The sequence below is a fragment of the Pan paniscus genome, chromosome 13 (assembly GCF_029289425.2).
Source record: "Pan paniscus chromosome 13, NHGRI_mPanPan1-v2.0_pri, whole genome shotgun sequence".
NCBI lineage: Eukaryota > Metazoa > Chordata > Mammalia > Primates > Hominidae > Pan > Pan paniscus.
Window position 1 is genome coordinate 144,123,309 of NC_073262.2, and position 25,662 is coordinate 144,148,970.

The 25,662-nt window shown below is 44.3% G+C and overlaps 1 protein-coding gene across 4 annotated transcripts in view; it reads left to right on the forward strand.

Moving 5' to 3' along the window:
- Nucleotides 1-25,662, forward strand: part of FARP2 (FERM, ARH/RhoGEF and pleckstrin domain protein 2) — a 139,241-nt gene that overhangs the window by 64,610 nt on the left and 48,969 nt on the right. For all 4 annotated transcript variants that reach the window (XM_034955575.3, XM_034955576.2, XM_034955577.3 and 1 more), the window contains exons 9-13: nucleotides 12,095-12,190; nucleotides 14,548-14,711; nucleotides 15,351-15,419; nucleotides 16,856-16,913; nucleotides 21,708-21,960. In XM_034955575.3, coding sequence (XP_034811466.1) covers nucleotides 12,095-12,190; nucleotides 14,548-14,711; nucleotides 15,351-15,419; nucleotides 16,856-16,913; nucleotides 21,708-21,960 — 640 coding nt within the window. The remainder of the gene's footprint in view (nucleotides 1-12,094; nucleotides 12,191-14,547; nucleotides 14,712-15,350; nucleotides 15,420-16,855; nucleotides 16,914-21,707; nucleotides 21,961-25,662) is intronic.

A 25,662-nucleotide genomic window follows, 5' to 3' on the forward strand; every position in this document is an offset into this window, starting at 1 on the left:
TAGCAGCAATGTTTGGAAGCTGGGAAATGAAACAGGGAGTGGGACCTGACTTTGCAGAGTAGGGAAGGCTGGAATCTCACAGCCTTCAGCGGCAAAGTCACAGTGCAAGCCAACATGTTCCCAGGAGCCCCAGAAAGGGCTCACAGTTCATGCTTATGAGAAATAGGAATACTTCTTTATCAGAAATGTAAAATTTTATCTTGTAATTTTTTAATTTTTATCAGCCTTGTTTGTGATAGTAAAATTCTGGGAATTAACCGTTAGAAAGCCAGTTAAATAGCCTGGCACAGTGGTTCACACCTGTAATCTCAGCACTTTGGGAGGCTAAGGTGGGCAGATTGCTTGAGTCCAGGAGTTTGAGACCAGCTGGAGCAACATGGAGAAACCTCATCTCTACTAAAAATACCAAAAATTCATTGGGTGTAGTGGCATGTACCTGTAGTCCCAGCTACTCAGGAGGCTGAGGTGGGAGAATCACCTGAGCCCAGGAGGTCGAGGCTACAGTGAGCCGAGATTGTGCCACTGCACTGCAGCCTGGGCACCTTGAGTGAGACCCTGTCTCTAAATAAGTACATAAATAAAAGCCAGCTAAATAAATGGTGGTGCATCCATGTGAACAGAATATTGGGCAACTGTACAAACAAGGAAGCAGCTCTTTATGTCCCAATAATGAGACATCCTTCAAGATGCATCATTACATGGAGAAAAGATTGAAAACTCTGTATAGTAGCTACTGCTTGTGGGGAAAAGAGAGAAAATTATATGTGCACTATATTCCACACTATTAAATGAACTGGTGACATTAATGGCCCCAGGGAAGAGTGGCCAAGCTGGCAGGCTTTGGAACAGTGCTGAGAGGGAGACTTGCACTGTGGACTCATTTTTGAACCTTCAGAATTTGAGCCTTGTGAATGTATCACTGTATTACATTTTCACAAAACCTTCACAGGAATAAAACGCTGCATCTCTGAAACGAGCAGGATACCATGATAGAAACAAATGGAGAACATAAAAACATTTGCAAATTAAAATACAGGCTGCCCCAGTCCATCCCCACCCCATGTCTCCTACCTGGTCTGCACGCCAGGCAGGGGTCATCAGCCTCTTTGTCCTGCAGAGTTGTGCTGGCACATGCTCTGCTACTTTTCAGCAGGTTTACTGCCTGGCCCCACATGCAACAATAGGAACCTAACCCCAGCAGACCTTGGGCTCCACAATTTCATCTCCATCATCCACAGAGGTATGGCAGCCTCAGTTCTAAGCGCAGATATTTAAAATTATAATATAGGAGGATCCAAGATGGCTGATTAGAAGCAACTGAGGTTCACACCACTCACGAAGAGGAAAGAAAAGGGGTGAGTAGATTCACCTTCAACTGAAATATTCAGGTTCCTGCACTGAAACTAACTAGGCGAACAACTCAACCCACAGAGGATGAAGAAAAGCGAGGGTGGGGGTTGATGGCCCACCCAAGAGCAGCATGGAGCCAAAGGAACCCCCATCCCCAGCCAAGGGAAATGGTGAGTGACTGTGCAACCTCACCCAGGAAACTACACCTCTCCCACAGATGTTTGCAACCCACAGATCAGGAGATCCCCTCATGAGCCCATGCCACTAGGACCTTGTGTCCAATACACAGAGTTGTGTTCAGTCTCAGCAGAGCAGCCACTGAGGCACACACAGAGACCTAGGAGTTTCACATACTTCAGCCTCAGGACCCCCAGCAAGGTGGGAAATCTGTTTGTACAAATCCCTAAGAAGGAGGCTGAATCCAGGGAGCCAAGCAGTATCATTCTGTGAGGCCCACTTCCACAGCACCTCACAAGTTAAGACCCACTGGCTTGGAATTCTAGCCAGCCAACAGCAGCAGGCTGGAAATCTGCCTGAGATGGATCCAAGTTCCTGCGGGGGTGGGGTGGCCACCATCTCTAGTTTGGTTGACTCAGCCATTTTAGCCTGCTGGCTTTGGAGTCTGGATAAGGAAGAGTTCCCCCACATGCAGCATACCTACTCTGCAAAAAGCAGCCAGGCTGCTGCTTTAAGTGGGCCCCTGACCCTGTTCCTCCTGACTGGGTGAGCCACCCCCTACAGGTGCATTTGGGCCAGCAACAAGTCAGTACCCTCCTGGGATAAAGCTTTTAGAGGAGGAAGCTGCCTGCTATCTTTTCTGTTTCACAGGCTTTGCTGGTGATACCTCCAGGTACAGAAAAATCGAGGCAACCAGGGTCTGGAGCGACTCCCAGCAAACTGCAGCAGCCCTAAAAACAACAGGCCAGGCGTAGTGGCTCACACCTGTAATCCCAGCACTTTGGGAGGCTGAGGTGGGCAGATCACTTGAGGTCAGGAGTTCAAGACCAGCCTGGACAACATGTTGAAACACCATCTCTACTAAAAATACGAAAATTAGCTGGGTGTAGTGGTGGGCACCTGTAGTCCCAGCTATTTAGGAGGCTGAGACAGGATAATCACTTGAACATGGGGAGGCAGAGGTTGCAGTGAGCTGAGATCACACCACTGCACTCCACCCTGGGCAACAGAGCGAGACTGTCTCAAAAAACAAACACCTGTAATCCCAGCACTGTGGGAGGCTGAAACAAGCAGATCACCTGAGGTCAGAAGTTCAAGACCAGCCTGGCCAAGTGGTGAAACCCCATCTCTACTAAAAATACAAAAAAAAAAAAAAAAAAATTAGCCACGCACAGCGGTAGGCTGAGGAGGGAGAACTGCTTGAATCTGTGAGGCAGAGGTTGCAGTGAGCCAAGATCGTGCCACTGCACTCCACCCTGGGTGACAAAGTGAGACCCTGTATCAAAAAAAAAAACAGAAAACAACAACAACATGAACCAAAAAACCCATAAAAGCCCCATTCAAAGGTCAGCAACCTCAAAGATCAAAGTTTGATAAACCCACAGAGATGAGAAAATCAACACAAAAATGCTGAACACTCAAAAAGTCAGAGTGCCTCTTGTCCTCCAAATGACCACAATACCTCTCTGGCAAGGGCATAGAAATGGGCTGGGGCTGAGGCTGAGATAGCGTTATTGACAGAAGCAGGCTTTGGAAGGTGGGTAATAATGAACTTTGCTGAGCTAAAGGAGCATGTTGTAACCCAATGCAAAGAAGCTAAGGACCATGATAAAACAACACAGGAGCTTATAGCCAGTTTTGAGAGAAACATAACCGACCTGATGTAGCTGAAAAACACAACACGAGAACCTCACATTGCAATCACAAGTATCAATAGCAGAATAGGCCAAGCAGAGGAAAGAATCTCAGAGCATTGAAGACTATCTTTCTGAAATAGGCAGACAAGAATAGAGAGAAAAGAATGAAAAGGAATGACAGAACCTCCAAGAAATATGGGATTATGTGAAGAGACCAAACCTATAACTGATTGGGTTACCCAAAAGAGACAGGGAGAATGGAATCAAGTTGGAAAACGTACTTTGGGATATCATCCAGGAGAATTTCCCCAACCTAACGAGACAGGCTAATATTCAAATTCAGGAAATGCAGAGAACCCCAGTAAGATACTCCACAAGAAGATCTGCCCCAAGACATATAATCATCAGACTCTCCAAGGCTGAAATAAAAGAAAAAATATTAAAGGCAGCCAGAGAGAAAGGCCAGGTCATCTACAAAGGGAATCCCTTCAGACTAACAGGGGACCTCTCAGCAGAAACCCTACAAGCCAGAAGAGATTGGGGGCCAATATTCAACATTCTTAGGAAAAAATTTCCAACCCAGAATTTCATATCTGGCCAAACTAAACTTCATAAGCAAAACAGAAATAAGATTCTTTTCAGACAAGCAAGTGCTTAGGGAATTCATCACCACCAGGCCTGCTTTGCAAGAGCTCCTGAAGGAAGCACTAAATACAGAAAGGAAAAACTGTTAACAGCCACTGCAAAAACACACTGAAATACATAGACCAGTGACACTATAAAGCAACCACAAAAACAAGTCTGCAAAATAACCAGCTAGCACCATGATGACAGGATGAAATTCACATATAACAATATTAACCTTAAATGTAAATGGGCTAAATGCCCCCAATTAAAAGACACAGAATGGCAAGCTGGATAAAGAGCCAAGACCTATGGGTATGCTGTCTTCAAGAGACCTGTCTCACGTGCAAAGACACACATAGGCTCAAAATGAAGGGATGGAATAAAATTTACCAAGCAAATGGAAAACAGAAAAAAACAAGGCTTGCAATCCTAGTTTCTGACAGAACAGACTTTAAAGCAACAAAGATTAAAAAAGACAAAGAAGGGCATTATATAATGGTAAAGGGTTCAACAAGAGAGCTAATTATCCTAAATATATATGCACCCAATACAGGAGCCCCCAGATTCATAAAGCAAATTCTTAAAGATCTAAAAAACGACTTAGACTCCCACACAATAATAATAGGAGACTTTAACACCCCACTGACAATATTAGACAGATCATCAAGACAGAAAGTTAACTTTCTGAAAATATTCAGGACCTGAACTCAGCCCTGGATAAAGTGACCTTATAGATAGCTACAGAACTGTCCCCCCAAAAACAACAGAATATAAATTCTTCTCATCACCACATGGCACTTTGTCTAAAACTGATCACATAATCGGAAGCAAAACACTCCTCAGCAAATGCATAAGAACTGAAATCATAACAAACAGTCTCTTACACCACAGCACAATCAAATTAGAACTCAAGATTTAAACATTCACTGAAAACCACACAACTATATGGAAATTGAACAACCTGCTCCTGAATGACTCTTGGGTAAATAATGAAATTAAGGTAGAAATCAAGAATTATTTGAAACTAATGAGAACAAAGAGATAACATATCAGAATCTGGGATGCAGCTAAAGCAGTGTTAAGAGGGAAATTTATAGTACTAAATGCCCACATCAAAAAGCTAGAAAGATCTCAGGTTAACAACCTAACATCTCAACTAAAAGAACTAAAAAATCAAGAGCAAACAAACCTCAAAGCTAGCAGAAGACAAGAAATAGCCAAGATCAGAGCTGAACTGAAGAGATAGAGACACAAAAAACCCTTCAAAAAATCAAATCCAGGAGCTGGTTTTTTGAAAAAATTAATAAAATAGACTGCTAGCTAGACTAGTAAAGAAGATAATAGAGAATAATCAAATGAACAATCTGAAATGATAGGGGAATATCACCACTGAACCCACGGAAATATAAACGATCGTCAGAGAATGCTGTAAACACCTCTGTGCACATAAACTGGAAAATCTAAAAGAAATTGATAAATTCCTGGACACGTATACCCTCCCAAGACTGAACCAGAAAGAAACTTATAAAAACCCTAGATGAGGGCTAGACACAGTGGCTCACGTCTGAATCCCAGCACTTTCGGAGGCCGATGGGGGCAGATCACTTGATGTCAGGAGTTCAAGACCAGCCTGGGGCCAACATGGTAAAACCCTGTCTCTACTAATATAATAATTAGCCAGGCATGATAGTGGGTGCCTATAACCCCAGCTACTTGAGAGACTGAGGCAGGAGAACCGCTTGAGCCTGGGAGGCGGAGGTTGCAGTGAGCCAAAATCAAGCCACTATACTCCAGTCTGGGCGATGAAGTGAGACCCTGTCTCAAAAACAAAAACAAAAAAAACCCTGGAAGAAAATCTAGGCAATGCCATTCAGGACACAGGCACAGGAAGGATTTCATGACGAAAATGCCAAAAGCAATTGCAACAAAAGCAAAAATTGATAAATGAGATTTAATTAAACTGAAAAGCTTATGCACAGCAAAAGAAACTATCATCAGAGTGAACAGACAACCCTACAGAATGGGAGAAAAATTTTGCAGTCTATCCATCCAACAAAGGATAATAGTGGAGAAGACCCAAGAACTCCCAGGAAGAAGAGAGAAAGAAGTGTGATTTAAAATGGCCTGGAACTATTCCGTAGCAGTACTGGAAGCTAGAAAGCAACGGGGCTTTCCGAGCCAGGGGGAAATTGAATCCCTGAATAGACCAGAAATGTGGTGTGAAATTGAGGCAATAATATCCTACCAAGTAAAAAAAAAAAAAAAAAAAAAAAAGTAGCCCAGGACCAGATGGATTCACAGCTGAATTCAACCAGAGGTACAAAGAAGAGCTGGTACAATTTCTCTCTCTCTTTTTTTTTTTTTTTTTTTTTTTTTGAGACGGAGTTTCATTCTTGTTGCCCAGGCTGGAGTGCAATGGCACTGCAATGGCAGCAGCTCAAACATTAAAAGGAAATTATTTCCAAACTAATTCTTTTTTTTTTTTTTTTGAGACTACAGTTTTATTATTACGCAAATCAGTTTCCCCGAGCATTTGGCGATTTTTTTTTTTTTAATTTGGTGTATGGGGGGCTCTAGAGTAGAATTCTGTGCTCTGTTCCACATGACTTCTGTACAGAGAAAACCTTTTTTCACACATGTAGATTTTTTAAAAATTTAACTACTACTCGCCCTTTGTAAGGAAAAACTAGAGGAGGGAATGAAATAAAAGTGAGAAAGAAGGAAATAGGGTGGTCCACATCCGAGACAGGCAGAGGAAGACACAGGTTCTGCCTGCCAAGAGAGCATCCACCAACACCAGAGCAGAGGGCAGGGCCCCGGGAGAGAGGGTAGACCAGGGACTCATTTCTTGTGCTGGACCGTGTGGAAGAGTGTTAACTAGGGATAGGTACATGCCAGTGAAGCAAATGAAAAGAGGCAATTAGGATTCTCAAGGAAATTTTGAAGAAGGAAGCTTTACTTTATAATATAAAAAAAGTAGTTAAATTCACCATAGCTCAGCTTGTGAGCAATGCTTACATGACCATTAATATAAATACTGAATTTAAAATTTACCAACAATTAGGAGAGTGTGGGGAGGGGTAGGTGTGAGGTATTGGCAGTGACAGATGTTGAGGAGGCAAGATTTCAAAGTGGAGAATGTGCTAGCTGACATAAATGTGCTTTTCAGAAATACGGGTGAATGAATGGATGCATGAGAGTAAATCCCAGAAAGGCAGCCAAGAGAGGTGAAGCTAGTTCTGTCTGAGGAAGAGGACTTGATGTGGAGTGGGTGACCCTGACCTGGCAGTTTGTTTCCAGTCGTGTAGTCTATATGGCATTTTCAGATATGCCCTGGATTATTGGATGAATATGAAAATGAAAACAGTAGATTTTAGCATTCCACAGCTAACTGTGCAGGTTTAAAAGTGTTGTCTTAAAGTCTGTCAAGTCAGGGTGCAGTAGATGAAAGCTGTGATTGTCCTTGGATTTTCTATTTATTTCTCCTTTTATCATGGTGGTCAAGACCCTGGGATATACAGTTGGCCCTCCATATCCGCAGGAAAATAAACGATAAAAAACAATACAGGCTGGGCGCGGTGGCTCACACCTGTAATCCCAGAACTTTGGGAGGCCAAGGCTGGTAGATCACCTGAGGTCACGAGTTCAAGACCAGCTTGGCCAACATGGTGAAACCCCATCTCTACTAAAAATACAAAAATTAGCCAGGTGTGGTGGCAGGTGCCTGTAATGCCAGCTACTCAGGAGGCTGAGGCAGGAGAATCGCTTGAATCCAGGAGGCCGAGGTTACAGTGAGCCAAGATCGCACCATTGCACTCCAGCCTGGGCAACAAGAGCGAAACTCTGTCTCAGAACACACACACACACATATATGTGTCTGTGTAATTTTTTAAAAAATACAAATTTAACACAGTACAGTAAAACTATGTGACGTTTACATTGTATTAGGTACATAAGTAATCTAGAAATGATTTTATTAAAGTATACAGGAAGCCCAGCGTGGTAGCTCAAGCCTGTAATCCCAGCACTTTGGAAGGTCAAGGCAAGAGAATCACCAGAGCTCGGGAGACCAGCCTTAGCAACAAAGCAAGACCTCATCTCTACAAAAATTGTAGGTTTTTTTGTAGAGATGGTGTGTGTAGGTTATATGCAAATACTACACCATTTTCTATCAGAGCCTCAAGATTTATAGATTTGGGTACTGGGGTAGAGGGTCCTAGAACCAATCCCCTACAGATACCAAGAGACAGCTGTAGAAATTTCTTATTTTGACCAGAAGGGATTGAACAAGCAGCTGGAGCAGTTATTTGGGGGCCTCTGAGCTATTGTCGGCCCTCTTCTTGGGAGGGCTTCATCTCTTACCTCCGTGGGAGGCCCTCAGTTTTTTGTTTTGTTTTTGAGATGGAGTCTCACTCTGTCGCCCAGGTGGGAGTACAGTGGCGCGATCTCAGCTCACTGCAACCTCCGCCTCCCGGCTTCAAGGGATTCTCCTGCCTCAGCCTCCCGAGTAGCTGGGACTTAGAGGCGCCTGCCACCACGTCTGGCTAATTTTTTGTATTTTTAGTAGAGGCGGGGTTTCACTGTGTTAGCCAGGATGGTCTTGATCTCCTGACCTCGTGATCCGCCCACCTTGGCCTCCCAAAGTGCTGGGATTACAGGCATGAGCCACCGTGCCCGGCCTAGGCCCTTGGTTTTTTAAGACTCTGTCCTGGATATATAAATGATATCTAGAGCTGGGGCTGTGGGGATTTTGTTTCCTTTTGTTGATGTTTTGTTTTGCTTTGTTTTTGAGAATACAATTTAGGACAGGAATTTTGAGAATGTAGTTGAAAATCCTCCAATATTTTACCTTTTTTTTTTTTTTTTTTTTTTTTGAGACGGAGTCTCCCTTTGTTGCCCAGGCTGGAGTACAGTGGCGCAGTCTCTGCTCACTGCAACCTGCGCCTCCTGGGTTCAAATGATTTTCCTGCCTCAGCCTGCTGAGTAGCTAGGATTACAGGCACTGGCCACCATGTCCAGCTAATTTTTTTTTTTTTTTAAATTCCTGACCTCAGGTGATCTGCTCACCTCAGCCTCCCAAAGTGCTGAGATCACAGGCGTGAGCCACAGCACCTGGCCTTCAATATTTTACTTTCAGTAGAAATTAGAACGACTTAGTGTTGGGGCAATATTTTGGGAACTAGGAAGCTTAAGTCCTCATTTAGACCCTAACGTTTGTATCTTGGCTTTGAGAACATCTAACTCAGGATTTTTTTTTTAATTGAGATAAAATGTATATGCCATAAAATTCACCATGTTGAAGTATACAATTCAGTTGTTTTAGGATACTTACACAGTTGTATGACCATCACTACTATCTAATTTCAGAACGTTTTCATCATCCCAAAAAGAGACCCTCATACTCTTTAGCAGTTACTCCGCCAGCCCCCAGCAACCACTGGTATCCAGAACAGGCACCCATCAGGATATTCCCTCTCTATGGATTTCCCTATTTTAGATATTTCATATAAGTGGGATCATACAAACATGTGGTCTGTTGTGTGTAGTGTTTCCTTGTTTCCAGTTTCACTCATGTGGTAGCATGTATCAGTGTTTTACTCCTTATGGCTAAAGGGGTTTGTTTTTTCCTTTGGAGCTGTCTCTGAGGGGACTGTGTCCCTAACCTTGCTGCCTCTTGCACTGAGTTTGCAGGTAAGAGTAAATGTTGGTAACATCAAACGTATAGTCGCTGAAATGCCCAAGCAGTGTCTCAGACGTTTTTAAAATTTTATTTTGAAACCATTTCAAGCTTATAGAAAAGCTACACAAACAGCACAGAAAGGTCCTGCTGGCCTTTACCTGAGATGCCAGTCTGCCTTTAACTGGTTGTCCCAGTGTTGTTTACTACAGAAGGTCCAGTCTAGGAGCAAATGCTGTACCCAGGCATTATGTCTCTCTGGTCTCTGCAATCTGGAACATTCTTCCTCCTTTCCTTGGTTTTCATGACCTTGACATTTTGGAAGATTACAGGGCAGTCATTTTGTAGAATGTTTATGATATGGGATTGTGCAGTGCTTTCCCAGGATCAGACCCTGGGCTCACTGCCTAGGTGAGAAACTCCCAGAGTGATGATGTGTCCTGATTCATGTGGCACATAGGGTCCATCTGTCCCATTGGTAGTGGTGGTAACATTGATCACTTGGTCAAGATGATGTTTGCCAGCTTTTCTGTATACAAAGTTGTTTTTGACTAGGTAGTGGCTCATGCCTATAGTCCCAACAGAGGCTGAAGCAGGAGGATCACTTGAGGCCAGGTGTTTGAGACCAGCCTGGGCAACATAGCAAGACCACATCTCTACAAAAGGTCCTGCTGGCCTTTACCTGAGATGCCCATCTGCCTTTAACTCGTTAAACAAGAAAAAATTAAAAATAGAAAATTAGCCAGGATTGGTATCAGGTGCCTGTATTCCCAGCTGCTCTAGAGGCTGAGACAGGATGATTGCTTGAGCCCAGGAGTTTGAGACTCCTTATCTCTTAAGGAAAGAGAGGTTACTTTTTGTCCTTTGTTACTAAGTATTTTGTGGAGAGATGCTGTGAGACTAAGTAAATATCTTGTACCTCATCACACTCATCTTCTAGTTAGGTCACTATGATGGTTGCCCAGTGATGACTCTTTAAATCCCATTCTTCCTACTACTGGAAGGAAGAGTTTTCTCTCCATTTATTTAGTTTATGTCACTGTGGATTCATAGATTCAAATCTGGTACTTGATAATCTGTTGGTTTCATTATTTATTTTTATCTTTAACTTTCCCACATTTGGCCCAAGGGAGGCTCTTCAAGCTGCCTCTTGTGTCCTTCTCACATGTCCTTTCATTTTATGAGCACTTCTTTGCTTTCTTACAGAATAAAACATGCCAGGCTTTGTTTTGTACTTTGCCTGCTTCACCATGGAGTCAGCCATTTCCCCACAGAGCCCAGCCGTTTTAGTGAAGACTGGTATTTAGAGACCAAGATCCATGCACTCAGTGTGCCCATTGCTTTGGGGGGTATCACCACTTCTGGCCCTCTCAACAGACAATGCTACACACATGTACATATACCCCCTCACCTCACATATCTATATTTACCTCTATATCTGTGTCTGTATCTGCTGAAACCAGGAATTCCCATCATTCGCTCCTGTTACACTCTAGCACTGTGTTCTAGCTTCAGTGAGAAACCTGACTCTACTCCCCGCCCTGCCTGGCCACTATCACTGCCCCTTCCAGACCACCCTCCTTGCAGGAGTGAACTTCAAAAAATGTATATTAACATTGATTTTAAAATTTTGCAATAAAACCTTATCAAAGAAATTAAAATTAGCCAGGCACAGTGGGTCATGCCTGTAAATCCCAGCACTTTGGGAGGCAAGGTGGACTAATCACCTGAGGTCAGGAGTTCAAGAGCAGCCTGGCCAACATGGTGAAACCCCATCTCTACTAAAAATACAAAAATTAGCCAGGTGTGGTGGCACACACCTGTAGTCCTGGCTACTCAGGAGGCTGAGGCAGGAGAACTGCTTGAACCCAGGAGGCGGAGGTTACAGCGAATGGAGATCGTACCACTGCACTCCAGCCTGGGTGATACAGTGAGACTCTGTCTCAAAAAAAAAGAAAAAAAGTGCAAATCTTTCCATTTCTTCTTCTAATTGTCTATTTCCTATAAATATTTGAAACAATATAGGGAGAGATACAAGTCCAAGTGTATCTTCCTGGTGAATTGCTTTTAGATGATGTAAGCCCTCTTTCTCATGCACTGTGTCTGATGATAATATTGCTCCAGCAGCTTTCTTTTGGTCAGTTGTTAAGTACATCTTTTTCCATCTCTTTGAACCTTTCAGTGTCCGTGTGTTCCAGATGTGCCTCGAGTTGGAGACCAGCCTGGGCAACAGAGCAAGACCTCATCTCTACAAAAAAAATTAAAAATAGAAAATTAGGCAAGATTGGTGTCTGGTGTCTGTAGTCCCAGCTGCTCCAGAGGCTGAGGCAGGATGATTGCATGAGCCCAGGAGTTTGAGGCTGCAGTGAGCGGAGATTCTACCACTGCACTCTAGCCTGGGCAACAGAGCAAGACTCCATCTCAAAAAAAAATTAAATTATCTTTCTAGAACAGATAGATTAATATGTTTAGTTATTGACATTTTAAGTCAGCTATTTCAGATATAATGGTAAAATGCCAAGTAGATTGCTGTGTTGGCAAGGATGTAATTTAAGCATTCCCTATTTCATGAGGAAGGGGTTATGTGTTAGATACAAATGTAATCTGTCTGTCTCTTGAATTTCAGGGCACCACCAAAATCAACACTTTCAACTGGTCCAAGGTCCGTAAACTAAGCTTCAAGAGGAAAAGATTTCTTATCAAACTTCATCCAGAGGTTCATGTAAGTATTATTTTTAGCTTTTTATTTTTTTTAATTTTATTTATTTATTTATTTATTTTTTTGAGACAGAGTTTCGCTCTTGTTGCCCAGGCTGGAGTGCAATGGCATGATCTCGGCTCACCGCAACCCTCCACCTCCCGGGTTCAAGCGATTCTCCTGCCTCAGCCTCCCAAGTAGCTGGGATTACAGGCATGCGCCACCACACCTGGCTAATTTTGTATTTTTGTAGAGACAGGGTTTCTCCATGTTGTTCAGGCTGGTCTCAAACTCCTGACCTCAGGTGATCCACCTGCCTTGGCCTCCCAAAGTGCTGGGATTACAGGCGTGAGCCACCATGCCCAGCCTATTTTGACCATTTTTTAACTCATAATTTATTCTACTAAAACATAACTACTTTGTAAATCATTTCAGCATAATGCACACAAGAACTCAAGGACAGGATTCGGGACTTAGGTCTGGAGGGGCTGAGGGCAGTCTGCCTAGCTGGTCTCGCACTTACCTCCCCCAGGAACTTTGTCACTCACGTGTTGCTGGCTCAAAACCCCAGGGTTTCAGATTCAGTGGGTCTGGGATGAACCCAAGAAGGTGCACATCTGACAAGCTCCTAGGGGCTGCTAAGAACCATGGTTATTGCAGCCTCTTTGTTCTCTAGGTAAGGAAGCTGAAGAACAAAGTATTCAAAATGATCTGAAGCCCTACAGCAGTTGAGAGCTTCAGAATGAACTGAGGAGTATCCCCAGTGTTCTCTTGTGTCCTTCATTCAGAAATTGATCTTTGAATAGCTCTAATTGAAGAAGCCTTGATTATCAGGGAGTAAATATTCCCTTCTTTACTGACTGCTCATTAATAAAGTAATAATTACATATGAATTTACTGAAATGAGTAAAAATGGAAAAAATAAATGCCTGTGCAGTGTATTTGGTAAAATCCAGTACTTCCAGTTATTCAAAGATGTGCCAGTTGCTGCATTTCCGTTGTACAAAAGGAGTTAGAAAATAAAAAGTAGATTTGCCAAGCTACCATGGGGTTTGAAGCTTAAGAGATGGCCATGCATGTGTCAGCCCAGACACATTTTGGGTTATGGGAGATTTAGAGCCTTTGGGCCAGTCAGAAGAAAAGCTTTGCCTACGCCTTTAAAAGGCACTTGAGTAGTAGGGCTTTTGGTACACACTGGGTTCACGTGCTATGTGTAAGTGTGTTTGCTTTTGGTAGAAGGCTTGAAAGTGGCTTTAATTGTTGTACAAATATCTCTTCTGTGGATGAAAGGGAAGTAGAAGGAATGCCAAACACACATAAGAAACACAAGTAAAAGATGTTTTACTCTGTAAGTAAAAAAAATAAAGTTTCCTGCAGTTATTTGAGATGATAGGGAAAGTTCACCAAAGCAGCTATTAACTTGAATAGGGCGATAAGTCAAAGCCCAGAACTGTTTGCATCTGCACTTAGCAAAGTTACATTTTACTTACCTAAGCACGTTTTAAAGACTAAATGTTAGATTCAAAGTATTACAGTCTTTGTGGAAGGTAATTGGGTAACATACATCAGCAGGTTCAAAAATGTGCAGTCTTTGAGCTCAGATTTCCATTTCTAGGAATTTATCCTAAGGAATAACTGAAAGTGAATGCAGTTCCTTCAGGGCAATATTTGTAGGCCTGAAAACTGCATGTCCTGGACATCTAAAATATCCTAGATTTTAAAAATATATACCATGTAGAAACAATTCAGTAATAACATGTAAATATGTCAGCTGGCATGAAAAATGCCAAGGCTAGGTGGAAAAAGTGTTTACAAAGATAGAATTCAGAATGTTGATAGTTGTGTGATTGTGGGTGACTTCATTTTTCTGCTAGTTCTACTATGAATATATATACTGTTTATCTTTTCTTAATTAAGCAGATGGAACCAGAAGACTTTGTATACAACTTTTAGAAAAACCCTTCCTGGGCTGGGTGCAGTGGTGCACACCTGTAATCCCAGTACTTTGGGAGGCTGAGGTGGGCAGATCACTTGGGCTCAGGAGTTCAAGACCAGCCTGGCCAACATGGCAAAACCCTTTTTCTACAAAAAATACAAAAATCAGCTGGGCTTGGTGTTGTGAGCCTGTAGTCCCTACTGAGCGGTAGGAGGGGAGCGGCTGAGGTGGGAGGATTGTTTGAGCCTGGGAGGTTGAAGTTGCAGTGAGCCAAGATCACGCCATTGCACTCCAGCCTGGGCACAGAGCAAGATCCTGTCTCAAAAAAAAACCTTACTAATTTTTAATTTTGGAATTCCCTATCGTGTGATCTGCTTCCTAAATGTACTTTCTCTTGTCCAATACTTCATTCTTGAATTAATTAACCTTTGTGTTTTGTTTCTAGGGACCTTACCAGGACACATTAGAATTTTTGTTGGGTAGTAGAGATGAATGTAAGAACTTCTGGAAGATTTGTGTAGAGTATCACACCTTTTTTAGACTTTTGGACCAACCTAAGCCAAAAGCAAAAGCCGTCTTCTTCAGCCGGGGCTCCTCCTTCAGATACAGGTAGGGGCCATGCCATGGCTTGCATGGGCCCCTCACTGGTTTGTAAAGCTGAGAAAATAGGTAATTCCTAGTCAAGAAAGAAGTGTTATAAAATATTTCAGAGAATTACACACAAAGTGGAGGTATTGTGAAAGAATAACTAGAGGAAGCATATGAAATAAAATAATGGAAAAAATAGGCTTAATAAAACTTTGCTTACAAATTCAGTTACGCTTACTACAAAGTATAACTTTTAAATATGTATGTGGGCCGAGCCCGGTGGCTCACACCTGTAATCCCAGCACTTTGGAAGGCCAAGGCGGGTGGATCATTTGAGGTCAGGAATTCGATATCAGCCTGGCCAACATGGTGAAACCCCATCTCTACTAAAAATACAAAAATTAGCTGGGCGTGTTAGCGGACACCTGTAATCCCAGCTACTCGGGAGGCTGAGGCATGAGAATCGCTTAAACCCATGAGGCAGAGATCACGCCACTGCACTCCACCCTGGGCAATAGAGTGAGACTCAGTCTCAAAAAATAAAATATATGTGTGTATATTTATGAGAGAGGATGGGTAAATCTTTTCTTTTGTCTTTTACTCTGAAAAATTAATGCTGACTTACTGTTCTTTATTAAAAATCTGAATCTTTATTCACAGTGGAAGAACTCAGAAACAACTAGTAGATTATTTCAAAGACAGTGGAATGAAGAGAATTCCATATGAAAGGTAAGCTCTGGCCTTTATGATGTAAAGTGTGTGCTTTTAAAATTTAAATTTAAATATATATATGGAGAGAGAGCGAAAAGAGAGACTGAGTCTTGCTCTGTTACCTAAGCTGGAGTACAGTGGCATGATCACGGCTCACTGCAGCTTCAGACTCCTGGGCTCAAGCAATCCTCCCACCTCAGCCTCCCGAGTAGCTGGGAATATAGGTGCACACCACTATCCCCTGGCTAGTTTTTTTTGTGTTTTTTTTTTTCTGTAGAGACAGGGTCTTGCTATGTTGCCCAGGCTGGTCTCAAACATGTGGGCTCAAGTAATCCTCCAACCTCAGCCTCCCAAAGTGCTGCGATTATAGGTGTGAGCCACCATGCCCAGCCTATTTTAAATATTAATCTTTACTTGACTAAAAGTCACTTCAAATACATGAATGTGTATTTTTACAGGAGTTCAGTTTCAATGTTTTAAAGAAAGTGGATTTGTAATTTTTTTTTTTTTTTTTGAGACAGAGTCTCGCTCTGTCGCCCAAGCTGGAGTGCAGTGGTGCGATCTTGGCTCACTGCAAGCTCCGCCTCCCGGGTTCACACCATTCTTCTGCCTCAGCCTCCCGAGTAGCTGGGACTGCAGGCGCCTGCCACCACGCCTGGCAAATCTTTTGTATTTTTAGTAGAGATGGGGTTTCGCTGTGTTAGCCAGGGTGGTCTCGACCTCCTGACCTCATGATCCACCCGCCTCGGCCTCCCAAAGTACTGGGATTACAGGTGTGAGCCACTGCACCTGGCCTGTAATATTTTTATATAGACATTGTATACACAGAGATATTTTTAGTTTCTCTTCTGTATAGCTTAGCTTATATATATTTTTACATAGTATAGTAAATTTTTTTTTTTTTTTTGAGATGGAGTCTTGCTCTGTCGTCCAGGCTGGAGTGCAGTAGTGTGATCTCGGCTCACTGCAAGCTCCACCTCCTGGGTTCACGCCATTCTCTTGCCTCAGCCTCCCAAGTAGCTGGGACTACAGGCGCCCACCACCACACCCAGCTAATTTTTTGTATTTTTAATAGAGACGGGGTTTCATAGTGTTAGCCAGGATGGTCTTGATCTGATCTCGTGATCCACCCGCCTCGGCCTCCCAAAGTGCTGGGATTACAGGTGTGAGCCACTGCGCCCGGCCTATAGTAAACATTTAATCTGAAAATTCTTGTTTCTCCGCACGTGGAATTTTTTCCTTTAGTGTGGGTGTGTAATCTTACCTCTCTTGGGACCTCTGTTTTTTATTTGAATTCTTGTTTTCCATTCTCCTGCCGCTTTCAAGTTAGATACCTCTTAGCTACATTTTCTTGTGAGGTTTTCTTCATGGATACAGTACATGCTTGCTGCTTTAAAAACAGGCGCTGAGAAGGGGAGGGTTTGGTTTCTCACAGCTCGTCCTCTGTTTTGCAGAAGGCACAGCAAGACCCACATGTCCGTTCGAGCTCTGACTGCAGACCTACCAAAACAGGTTAGTCTCTTCCGGTTCAACATGGGGGCAGTAGGAGTTCCCTGTACTCTTTTGGAAAATAGTCTGTCAGTATTGTAACAAGAGTCTTAAAATTAATCATATTATTTAATGCAGCAATTGTAATCCTGGGACTCTGTTTTCAGAAAGGGGTCCTGAATAGAAAGCCAGCAGGGCAGTGGCCCATGCCTGTAATCCCAGCTCCTTGGGAGGCCAGGGCAGGAGGGTTGCTTCAGTCCAGGAATTCGAGACCAGCCTGGGCAACATGGCGAAATCTTGTCTCTACAAAAAATACAAAAATTAGCTGAGCATGATGGTGGCGCACGGGTAGTCTCAGCTACTCAGGGAGCTGAGGTGGAAGAATGTCTTGAGCCCAGGAAGTTGGGGCTACAGTGAGCCAAGATAGTGGCACTACACTCCAGCCTGGATGACAGAGCAAGATCCTGTCTCAAAAAAAAGAGAAAGAGAAAGCCTGTATGTTGAGATGCGCATCATAGTGTTGTGTGTAATACACCACAAAATCCTGACAACTCTCATCTGTGCCAGATGACTTACTAACTACGTTTTTAGCTGTATTCACTTAGTAGGATTTTTTGTTAACTGCTAAAAGCATGGCTTAAAAAGAGTATGTGGTGACATGGAGAAATTCTTGCTGTTATGTTACAAATGAAAAGCAGGAAACAAATTTGTATCTCTGTGTCTTTGGCATGATTGCAACTATATCAAAACAAAGATACACCAACTCACACAGACACTTCATACAAAAACATTTGACAAGAATGTCCCAGAATGTGACAACAGCTGTTCCGTGCCACTGTGATGGGACATCAGCGACCTTCTCATGTTTCAGGTCTACTTCACTACAGTCCCTTTGCATTTTTATGCTGGCATGTTAACTTCCATATGCAAGCATATTTTTACATTGAATCTTGCATGTTTTGTTTTGTTTTACCAGAGAGAGTCTTACTCTCTTGCCCAGGCTGGAGTGCAGTGGCATGATCTAGGCTCACTGCAACCTCTGCTTCCTGGGTTCAAGTGATTCTCATTCCTCAGCCTCCCAAGTAGCTGTGATTACAGGCACATACCACCATGCCTGGCTGACATATACATATACATACATACATACATATATATATATATATATATATATTTTTTTTTTTTTTTTTTTTTTTTTTTTTGAGACGGAGTCTTGCTCTGTCGCCCAGGCTGGAGTATAGTGGCGCAATCTCGGCTCACTGCAAGCTCCACCTCCCGCGTTCACACCATTCACCTGCCTCAGCCTCCCTGTAGCCTGGGACTACAGGCGCCTGCCACCACGCCCGGCTAATTTGTTTGTATTTTTAGTAGAGACGGGGTTTCACTGTGTTAGCCAGGGTGGTCTTGATCTCCTGACCTCATGATCTGCCCGCCTCGGCCTCCCAAAGTGCTGGGAATACAGGCATGAGCCACCACGCCCAGCCACCTGGCTGATTTTTGTGTTTTTTAGTAGAGACATGGTTTCACCATGTTGGCCAGGCTGGTCTCGAACTCCTGGCCTCAAGTGATACGCCTGCCTTGGCCTCCCAAAGTGCTTGGATTATAGGCATGAGCCACCATGCCTAGTCAGAATCTTGCTATTTTTATGTAACATATCATAACTCTTTCTTCATGGTGCTACAGTTTCAACTTTTATCTCTGTACAGTGTCAATTTTTTTAATGGTTTGTCATTTATACTGTCATAGCACTTCAGAAGCTAGACTTGCACCTCATTATATTAAAGGTCATGTGAACTGGGCACAGTGGCTCACACCCTTAATCCCAACTACTCAAGAGGCTGAGGCTGGAGGATTGCTTGAAGCCAGGAGTTTGAGACCAGCCTGGACAACATAGTGAGACCTATCTATCTGAAGATCTTTTTTTAAATTAGCCAGGTGTGGTGGCACTGAACTATAGTCCCAGCTAATTGGGAGGCTGAGGTACGAGGATCACTTGAGCCCAGGAGTTCAAGGCTGCAGTGAGCCACAATTGTACCACTGCACCCCAGACTAGACAACAGGGTAAGAATGTCTCAAAAAGAAAAGCTCATGGTATCCCAGTTTTTTTCATGGGTACATGAAAACCTTCTTAAACTCTCTGGTTTTTTTGTTTGTTTGTTTGTTTGTTTTTTTGAGACAGAGTCTCGCTCTGTCGCCCAGGCTGGAGTGCAGTGGCACGATCTTGGCTCACTGCAAGCTCCGCCTCCTGGGTTCACGCCATTCTCCTGTCTCAGCCTCCTGAGTAGCTGGGACTACAGGTGCCCGCCACCATGCCTGGCTAATTTTTTTTGTATTTTTTAGTGGAGACGGGGTTTCACCGTGTTAGCCAGGATGGTCTCGATCTCCTGACCTCGTGATCCACCCGCTCAGCCTCCCAAAGTGCTGGGATTACAGGCGTGAGCCACCGCGCCTGGCCAACTCTTTTAGATATGTTTCCTCTTTAGAAATTTCTTGTTAATTCAATTGAAATTAAAGGGAAATGTATTTTTAATTGTTCCTTTACACAGTTTGATTTTTTTTTCTTTTTTTTTGGAGACAGGGTCTCACTCTATCATCTCGGCTGCATGATCACAGCTCGTTGCAGCCTCAACCTCCCAGGCTCCGGTGATCCTTCCACCTCAGCCTCCCAAGTAGCTGAGACTACAGGCGCATGCCACCGCACCCAACTAATTTTGTATTTTTTTTGTAGAGACAGAGTCTCACCATGTTGCCCAGGCTGGTCTCAAACTCCTGGGCTCAAGTGATCCTTCTGCCTCAGCCTCCCAAAATGTTGGGATTACAGGCATGAGCCAGCATACCCAACCACAAAGTTAGAATTTTTTTTTCTTTTTTTTGAGACAGAGTCTCGCTCTGTCGCCCAGGCTGGAGTGCAGTGGTGCGATCTTGGTTCATTGCAACCTCCACCTCCCGGGTTCAAGTGATTCTTCTGCCTCAGCCTCCCAAGTGGCTGGGACTACAGGTGCATGCCACAGTGCCTGGCTGATTTTTTGTATTTTTTGGAGAGACAGGGTTTCACCGTGTTAGCCAGGATGGTCTTGATCTCCTGAACTCATGGTCCGCCCGACTCGGCCTCCCAAAGTGCTGGGATTACAGGTGTGAGCCACCACGCCCGGCCTTCAAAAGAATTTAATGTCAAAATAAGAATAATCTAAAAGTTACCTTTAAGGACGGGCACAGTGACTCAACAGGTGTAATACCAGCACTTTGGGAGGTCAAGGCGGGCAGATCTCCTGAGGTCAAGAGTTTGAGACCAGCTTGGCCAACATGGTGAAACCCCAGGTTTAATAAAATACAAAAATTAGTGAGGCATGGTGGTAGGCGCCTATAATCCCAGCTACTCGGGAGGCTGAGACCGGAGAATTGCTTGAACCTGGGAGGTGGAGGTTACAGTGAGCCGAGATGGCACATTGCACTCCAGCCTGAGTGACAAGAGTGAAACTTCATCTCAAAAATAAATAAATAAATAAATAAAACCTTTACGCTTTCAATTTTCTTCCATTCCATTTTAAAAGCCACATGAGAATATTGAATATGGTTGAATAATTGAGACATGATAAGATCAGCATTTGAAAATAGGTTAATCTTATGGACTGTGGCCTACTATTTTGTTTCTGAAAGCCTAGTAACTAAGCCTTGTGCAGTTACATTTGCACCTTTTACATATGGTAACACGTGCATGTGTATATTGCCTGTGTACATATTGCACAAAAAGTTATTCAGTTGTGTTTGGTTATATTTTGGTCTGACCACACTCTTAACGATGTGGCGTGTGTATATATTGTAAGGGATGTCCCCAAAGCGTGACTGCATCCCGTGATAGCGCGCAAGGAGTGACACTTAGCGAGTAGAGGGGGCTCAGCCGTGTCCTTGTGTGTGGAACCATGAGGGGAGGATGTGTTAGGGCACCTATGGAGCAGCGGGTGATGCAGCATAGCCACTGGACATCTGGTCCTGGCCCCTCAGTATTTCCTCATCCTGCTTGGGAGCTGCTTCTCCCTCAGACTTGTGGCCACTCCTGTGCTTTTGGAAGGCCCCAGGTCTCTTGTGCCACTCCCATTGGCAAAGGGCATCCTAGGCAGTGACCCTCAACCTTCCCTTACATGTATGAGTGGATTGGTGTGTGTCCTAACTCCCTCGCGACGATACATCTCTGACAGATGAGTGCGCATTACTGTAGAACTTGGACTTGTTACTCATCTGTCAGTACTGTGGTTTAGGGTTCTGTTGGCTGAGTGGAATGGTTCACTCCCTCTCCAGCTGTACAAAACTATGAATCTCCTGGTAACAGGGGATTCCAGGAAGACGTGGACCACGTGTCATTAGGTTCTGCAAGATGGAGGTTTTCTTGGCCAGGCATGGTGGCATGTACCTGTAATCCCAGCATGTTGGAAGGCGAAGATGGGTGGATCACTTGAGGCCAGGAGTTTGAGCTATGATGGCACCACTGTACTCCACCCTGGGCAACAGAGCAAGACCCTGTCTCTAAAAAAATTAAAAATTGTAATTTAATTTAAAAAACTTTTCTTTATTGTGGATATTTCATGTCATAAGAGAAAAAAATGGAATTGTAAGGGTTTGTAAACAGACGATCCTGGGTTGATTTGCAATGCTACTTTTACAAATCTTCAGTTCTACAAGGGAAAGTCTAGTGAATTGCCCATTTTCATGAAAGCTGTGATAGAAATGTGTGGATGCCCTAAGTTAGGCCAGGTGGCTTTGCAACTTCTAGTGGTAATTTGTAATTTTATATCCTTTTTTTCTTTTCTTAACTTTGGTTCCCAGAGCATCTCATTCCCCGAGGGATTGAGGACTCCTGCCTCCCCATCTTCAGCGAATGCCTTTTACTCGCTCTCTCCCTCCACTCTGGTCCCCTCTGGCCTGCCAGAGTTTAAGGACAGCAGCAGCTCCCTCACAGATCCCCAGGTTTCCTACATCAAGAGTCCAGCTGCAGAGAGGAGCAGTGGAGCAGTGGCTGGAGGCCCCGACACACCATCGGCCCAGCCCCTCGGGCCCCCCGCACTCCAGCCTGGTCCAGGTGTCGGGTTTTGTCATGTTGTGAGCAGCTGTGGTTCTGTCTGTGCTGGGGGGCAGAGTTTCAGTGCCTTAGACCTAGACACAAGGAGGGCCGGGAGGGAGCTCAGTGCTGCTTGTAAAAATGACAATGGTGGGGATGACTTTACCACAGGCTCATTTCCTTCCAGTGGGGAGCACCGGTGTGACCGGCAGTGTCGTGGGGGGGCCCCTGCTTTCACATTGACAAATGCGCAGCTGCAGGTATCTGAGGAGTTCATAGACGATGACCCAGCAGACATCTCCTTCTTTGCTGGAGGCTCTGAGGCATTTTCTTTTCCTTATGGCTCTGTAGTCCCACAGGAACCTCAGGCCTCTGCCCAGCCTCTGGTGGCCCCTCCTTTGTGTGAGCTTCCAGGGTCTGCTCAGTCCAGCCCAGGCAGGTACTCCACGGAGGCAGTAGATATGAACACAGAAGATGGTTTTGCATTTGAGGAGGAAAGTGACTTCAATGGGAACGCACACCCCTCAGACACCTCTGAGCTATTTGAGGTGAAGGCGCAGGCCAGCCGGATGCAGCGCCTGCTGGGTCCTTCTGAGACCAGCTCACTGAGGAACAGCCAGTCTGAAAACAGCTCCCTCAATAACATGCCACTACGTGGTGGGCTGTCTGTGCACACATGCAGCTCAGCCAATCAATCTGAGGCCAGCTCCATGGTCAACTTCCCAGCCTACTCAGTCCGCTCTGAGTCCAGCTCAGCCTTCCAGTTCTCTGACATCATCGACCAGTTAGAGCAGCTCAGCTACCCACCCACGACGGCCGAGGACTCCAGCAGCACAGAGTCAGACTCATGGGACTCTGAAACCGAGGCCCCCCTAGACATAAGCCTTTTCTTCAGCAACCCTTTTGCACACACAAGTGGAGAAAGAGTCCCTTTTGATTTACAGAACAATTTAAAGAATTTGACTCCAGGAGAGCAAATAGATAAAAACCCATCTTGACCACTCTGGGTTCCTTTACAAGGCAACCCACTCACCCACGCTGTGTGGTTTAGAGCTCAGAATTGTTTGGTTTAAACACAGAAAGTGACTTTCATTTCATGGATAGATATTCAATTTTTTTTTAATTTCCTGATTTATTATACTTTTTTGAATGTCAAAAAATTTGACCTTTCACTTGGAATGACGTAAAAGCTATGCCTCCAGTCTTAGACCTGAGTACTCCAGCCAGTCCTCCTAGAGGACCGATAAATTGGTCTTTGTAGTTTATGTTTTTTGGCATATGCTTTGATTCAAGTAAGAACTGGTGCTATACATTCTGAATGTTACACAATTCTGTTCATGTTGATCTTCAATAGAATATGTGTATTACACTATTGATGCTGCTTTTCAAGATGAGCCCTGTTGCCTATAATTAACTAGGACACAGGTTTTGTCTCACTTGTCCAGCCACTGCGCTACACAAAACCTTGAGTATGCCTCTACAGCCCTAACCCTGGGAAATATGGCCATAGGCCATGGCCTCCTGTGTGCTGTGGTCAAACTCGTGGGACTCTGAGACCCTAAGGCCCCCGTAGACATTAGCCTTTTCTTCAGCAACCCTTTTGCACAGACAAGTGGAGAAAAAGAGTCCCACTGGGACTCTGGGGGGACAGTCATCCATTGCACTGGGGTTGGGGGTGAGGGGGTGCCTGGAACTGTCCCAGTGCCAAAGGCACCATGTCATTTTTTTTTTAAAGGTGTCAAAGGGCCACTGCCTCATTATTGACTTGAGACCCAGAAATAGTGCTGTGTGTAGACAGTGGTCTTGGAGAGGCGTTGGTTTAAAATGCACTTATGTACGTTTGAGCTGTTTTCTTTTCTTCAGCTTAATTGGGAACTAGAAGATACGTGGTTGCAAAAAAAGCAGAACCAGACACACCATGAACACCATTCTGTCCCAGGACAATGGGAAGGGTCCCAGGGGCAGATGTGCCACGGTGGCCCTGCCCACCCATCCAGCGTACCCGTAAACACATACCAGGTGCCATAGGCCCTGCTGGGTACCACATGGAGAGCTTCTCAGTCTAAACCACCATGAAAGTCAAGGCTGATGTTTGTGGCACAGAGTGGGTAGGTCCATCCAGGGACGTCATGGGGAAACCACTGCCATGCAGCTCAGCACCCACAAGTGCTGGTCTCAGGCCAGCCCTAGATGACACTGTTCAATTTGTGAAGTCCACAGATAGGGTTGGGGTTTTTGTTGTTTTTCTTTTCTGATCTTACCTAGTAGTGCAATACCACATTTAAAGTTTAATTCTCTTCCCAGAATGTCTTGTGGAAACTTTACATTTCATTCCCGTTCACATTGTAAGATCTCTGATGTTTTGCCTGGATGGATTTACTGTGATTGCACAGGGACCACGTGGCTCAGGTGTCTGAGCCATTGAGGGCATCTTGCAAGGGCTGGTTTTCCTTTTCTCATCAGTGTTGACTGGATGCCAGCAGGGGTTTTGTGGCTAACCACATCAGGCAGTTTCCCATTTTTGTAGCTTTGTTATACCTAAACCGCTGTCTCATCATTTTGCTTATGCAGCTAGAACTTTCAGTCTGTATAGTTGTTATTCGTTCTGTCCCTGGTAATTTAGACCTGCCTTCTTGATGCTTTAGGGGCCATTGGGCACAGCTTTCTACATTGGCTATCAAATGCCTGTGAAAATGTTGTTAACAGACAGAAGCGCAGCAGTGAACCTGAGGTCAGGACAGGACTGTTTGGGAGGTTCTTCTTTTCTTACTGTCACTCCAAAAATAAACCTTGGATTTGTGTGCTGGGGAGAAATGAGTATAGATTACATTTAAAACGTTTTCCTAAACCTTAGTATTCATATGGTAGCTGATGGTTCCTCTCCCCTTCATTACTGTTGCCTGACGACGGTCCTTGCTGATGCTGTGAACTAACAAAGTTGTCTTTTTGTTTTTAAGGGAACCCACCCTGGCGTCTGGACAGCAGGTTAGGTTTGGGTGGTTTTGAGCTAGCACTGCTGTGGGGCAGGGGTGGCCGCTCCCTGGTGAAGCTAATGCTGTGGAAGCTGGAATGTTCCTTCCTAAGGAGTGGGATCATGCCCCTACCCCGGCAGAGGTATCTCATCACTCGCTCATGTGCGAGATTCTGAATAAGTTTTGTTCTCGGGCATCTTCTACTAGGCCTCCTATAAAATAGATTTGCTGTTTTTGGTTTGTGTTAATGGAACCTCACTTTCTAGAGATAATTCTTTAGTTTTTTATTTAGGAAGTTTTCAAAATATACAAAGCAGGAATGTAAGGAACCCGCATCACCTCAAATTCAATGTTACCCACACTTGACCATGCTTGCCCCAGCAGTGCCTTTTTTCTTTCCTTGGGTATTTTGTTGCTAAAGTATTTTATTATTACTGTTTTAGAGACAGGGTCTCACTCCTGTCACCCAGGCTGGAGTATGGTGGCACAGTCACATCTCACTGCAGCCTCAACCTCCTGGGCTCAAGCCATCCCCCCACCCCAGCCTCCTGAGTAGCTGGGACTACAGGCACACATCACTGCGCCCAGCTAATTTTTAAAAAAATTTTGTGGGGACAGGTTCTCTTCATGTTGCCCAGGATGGTCTTGAACTCCTGGGCTCAAGCAGTCCTCCTATCTCAGCCTCCCGAAGTGCTGGAATTGCAGGCATGAGCCTGGGTGCTAGAGTGAGGCGCTGTCTCAAAAAAAAAAA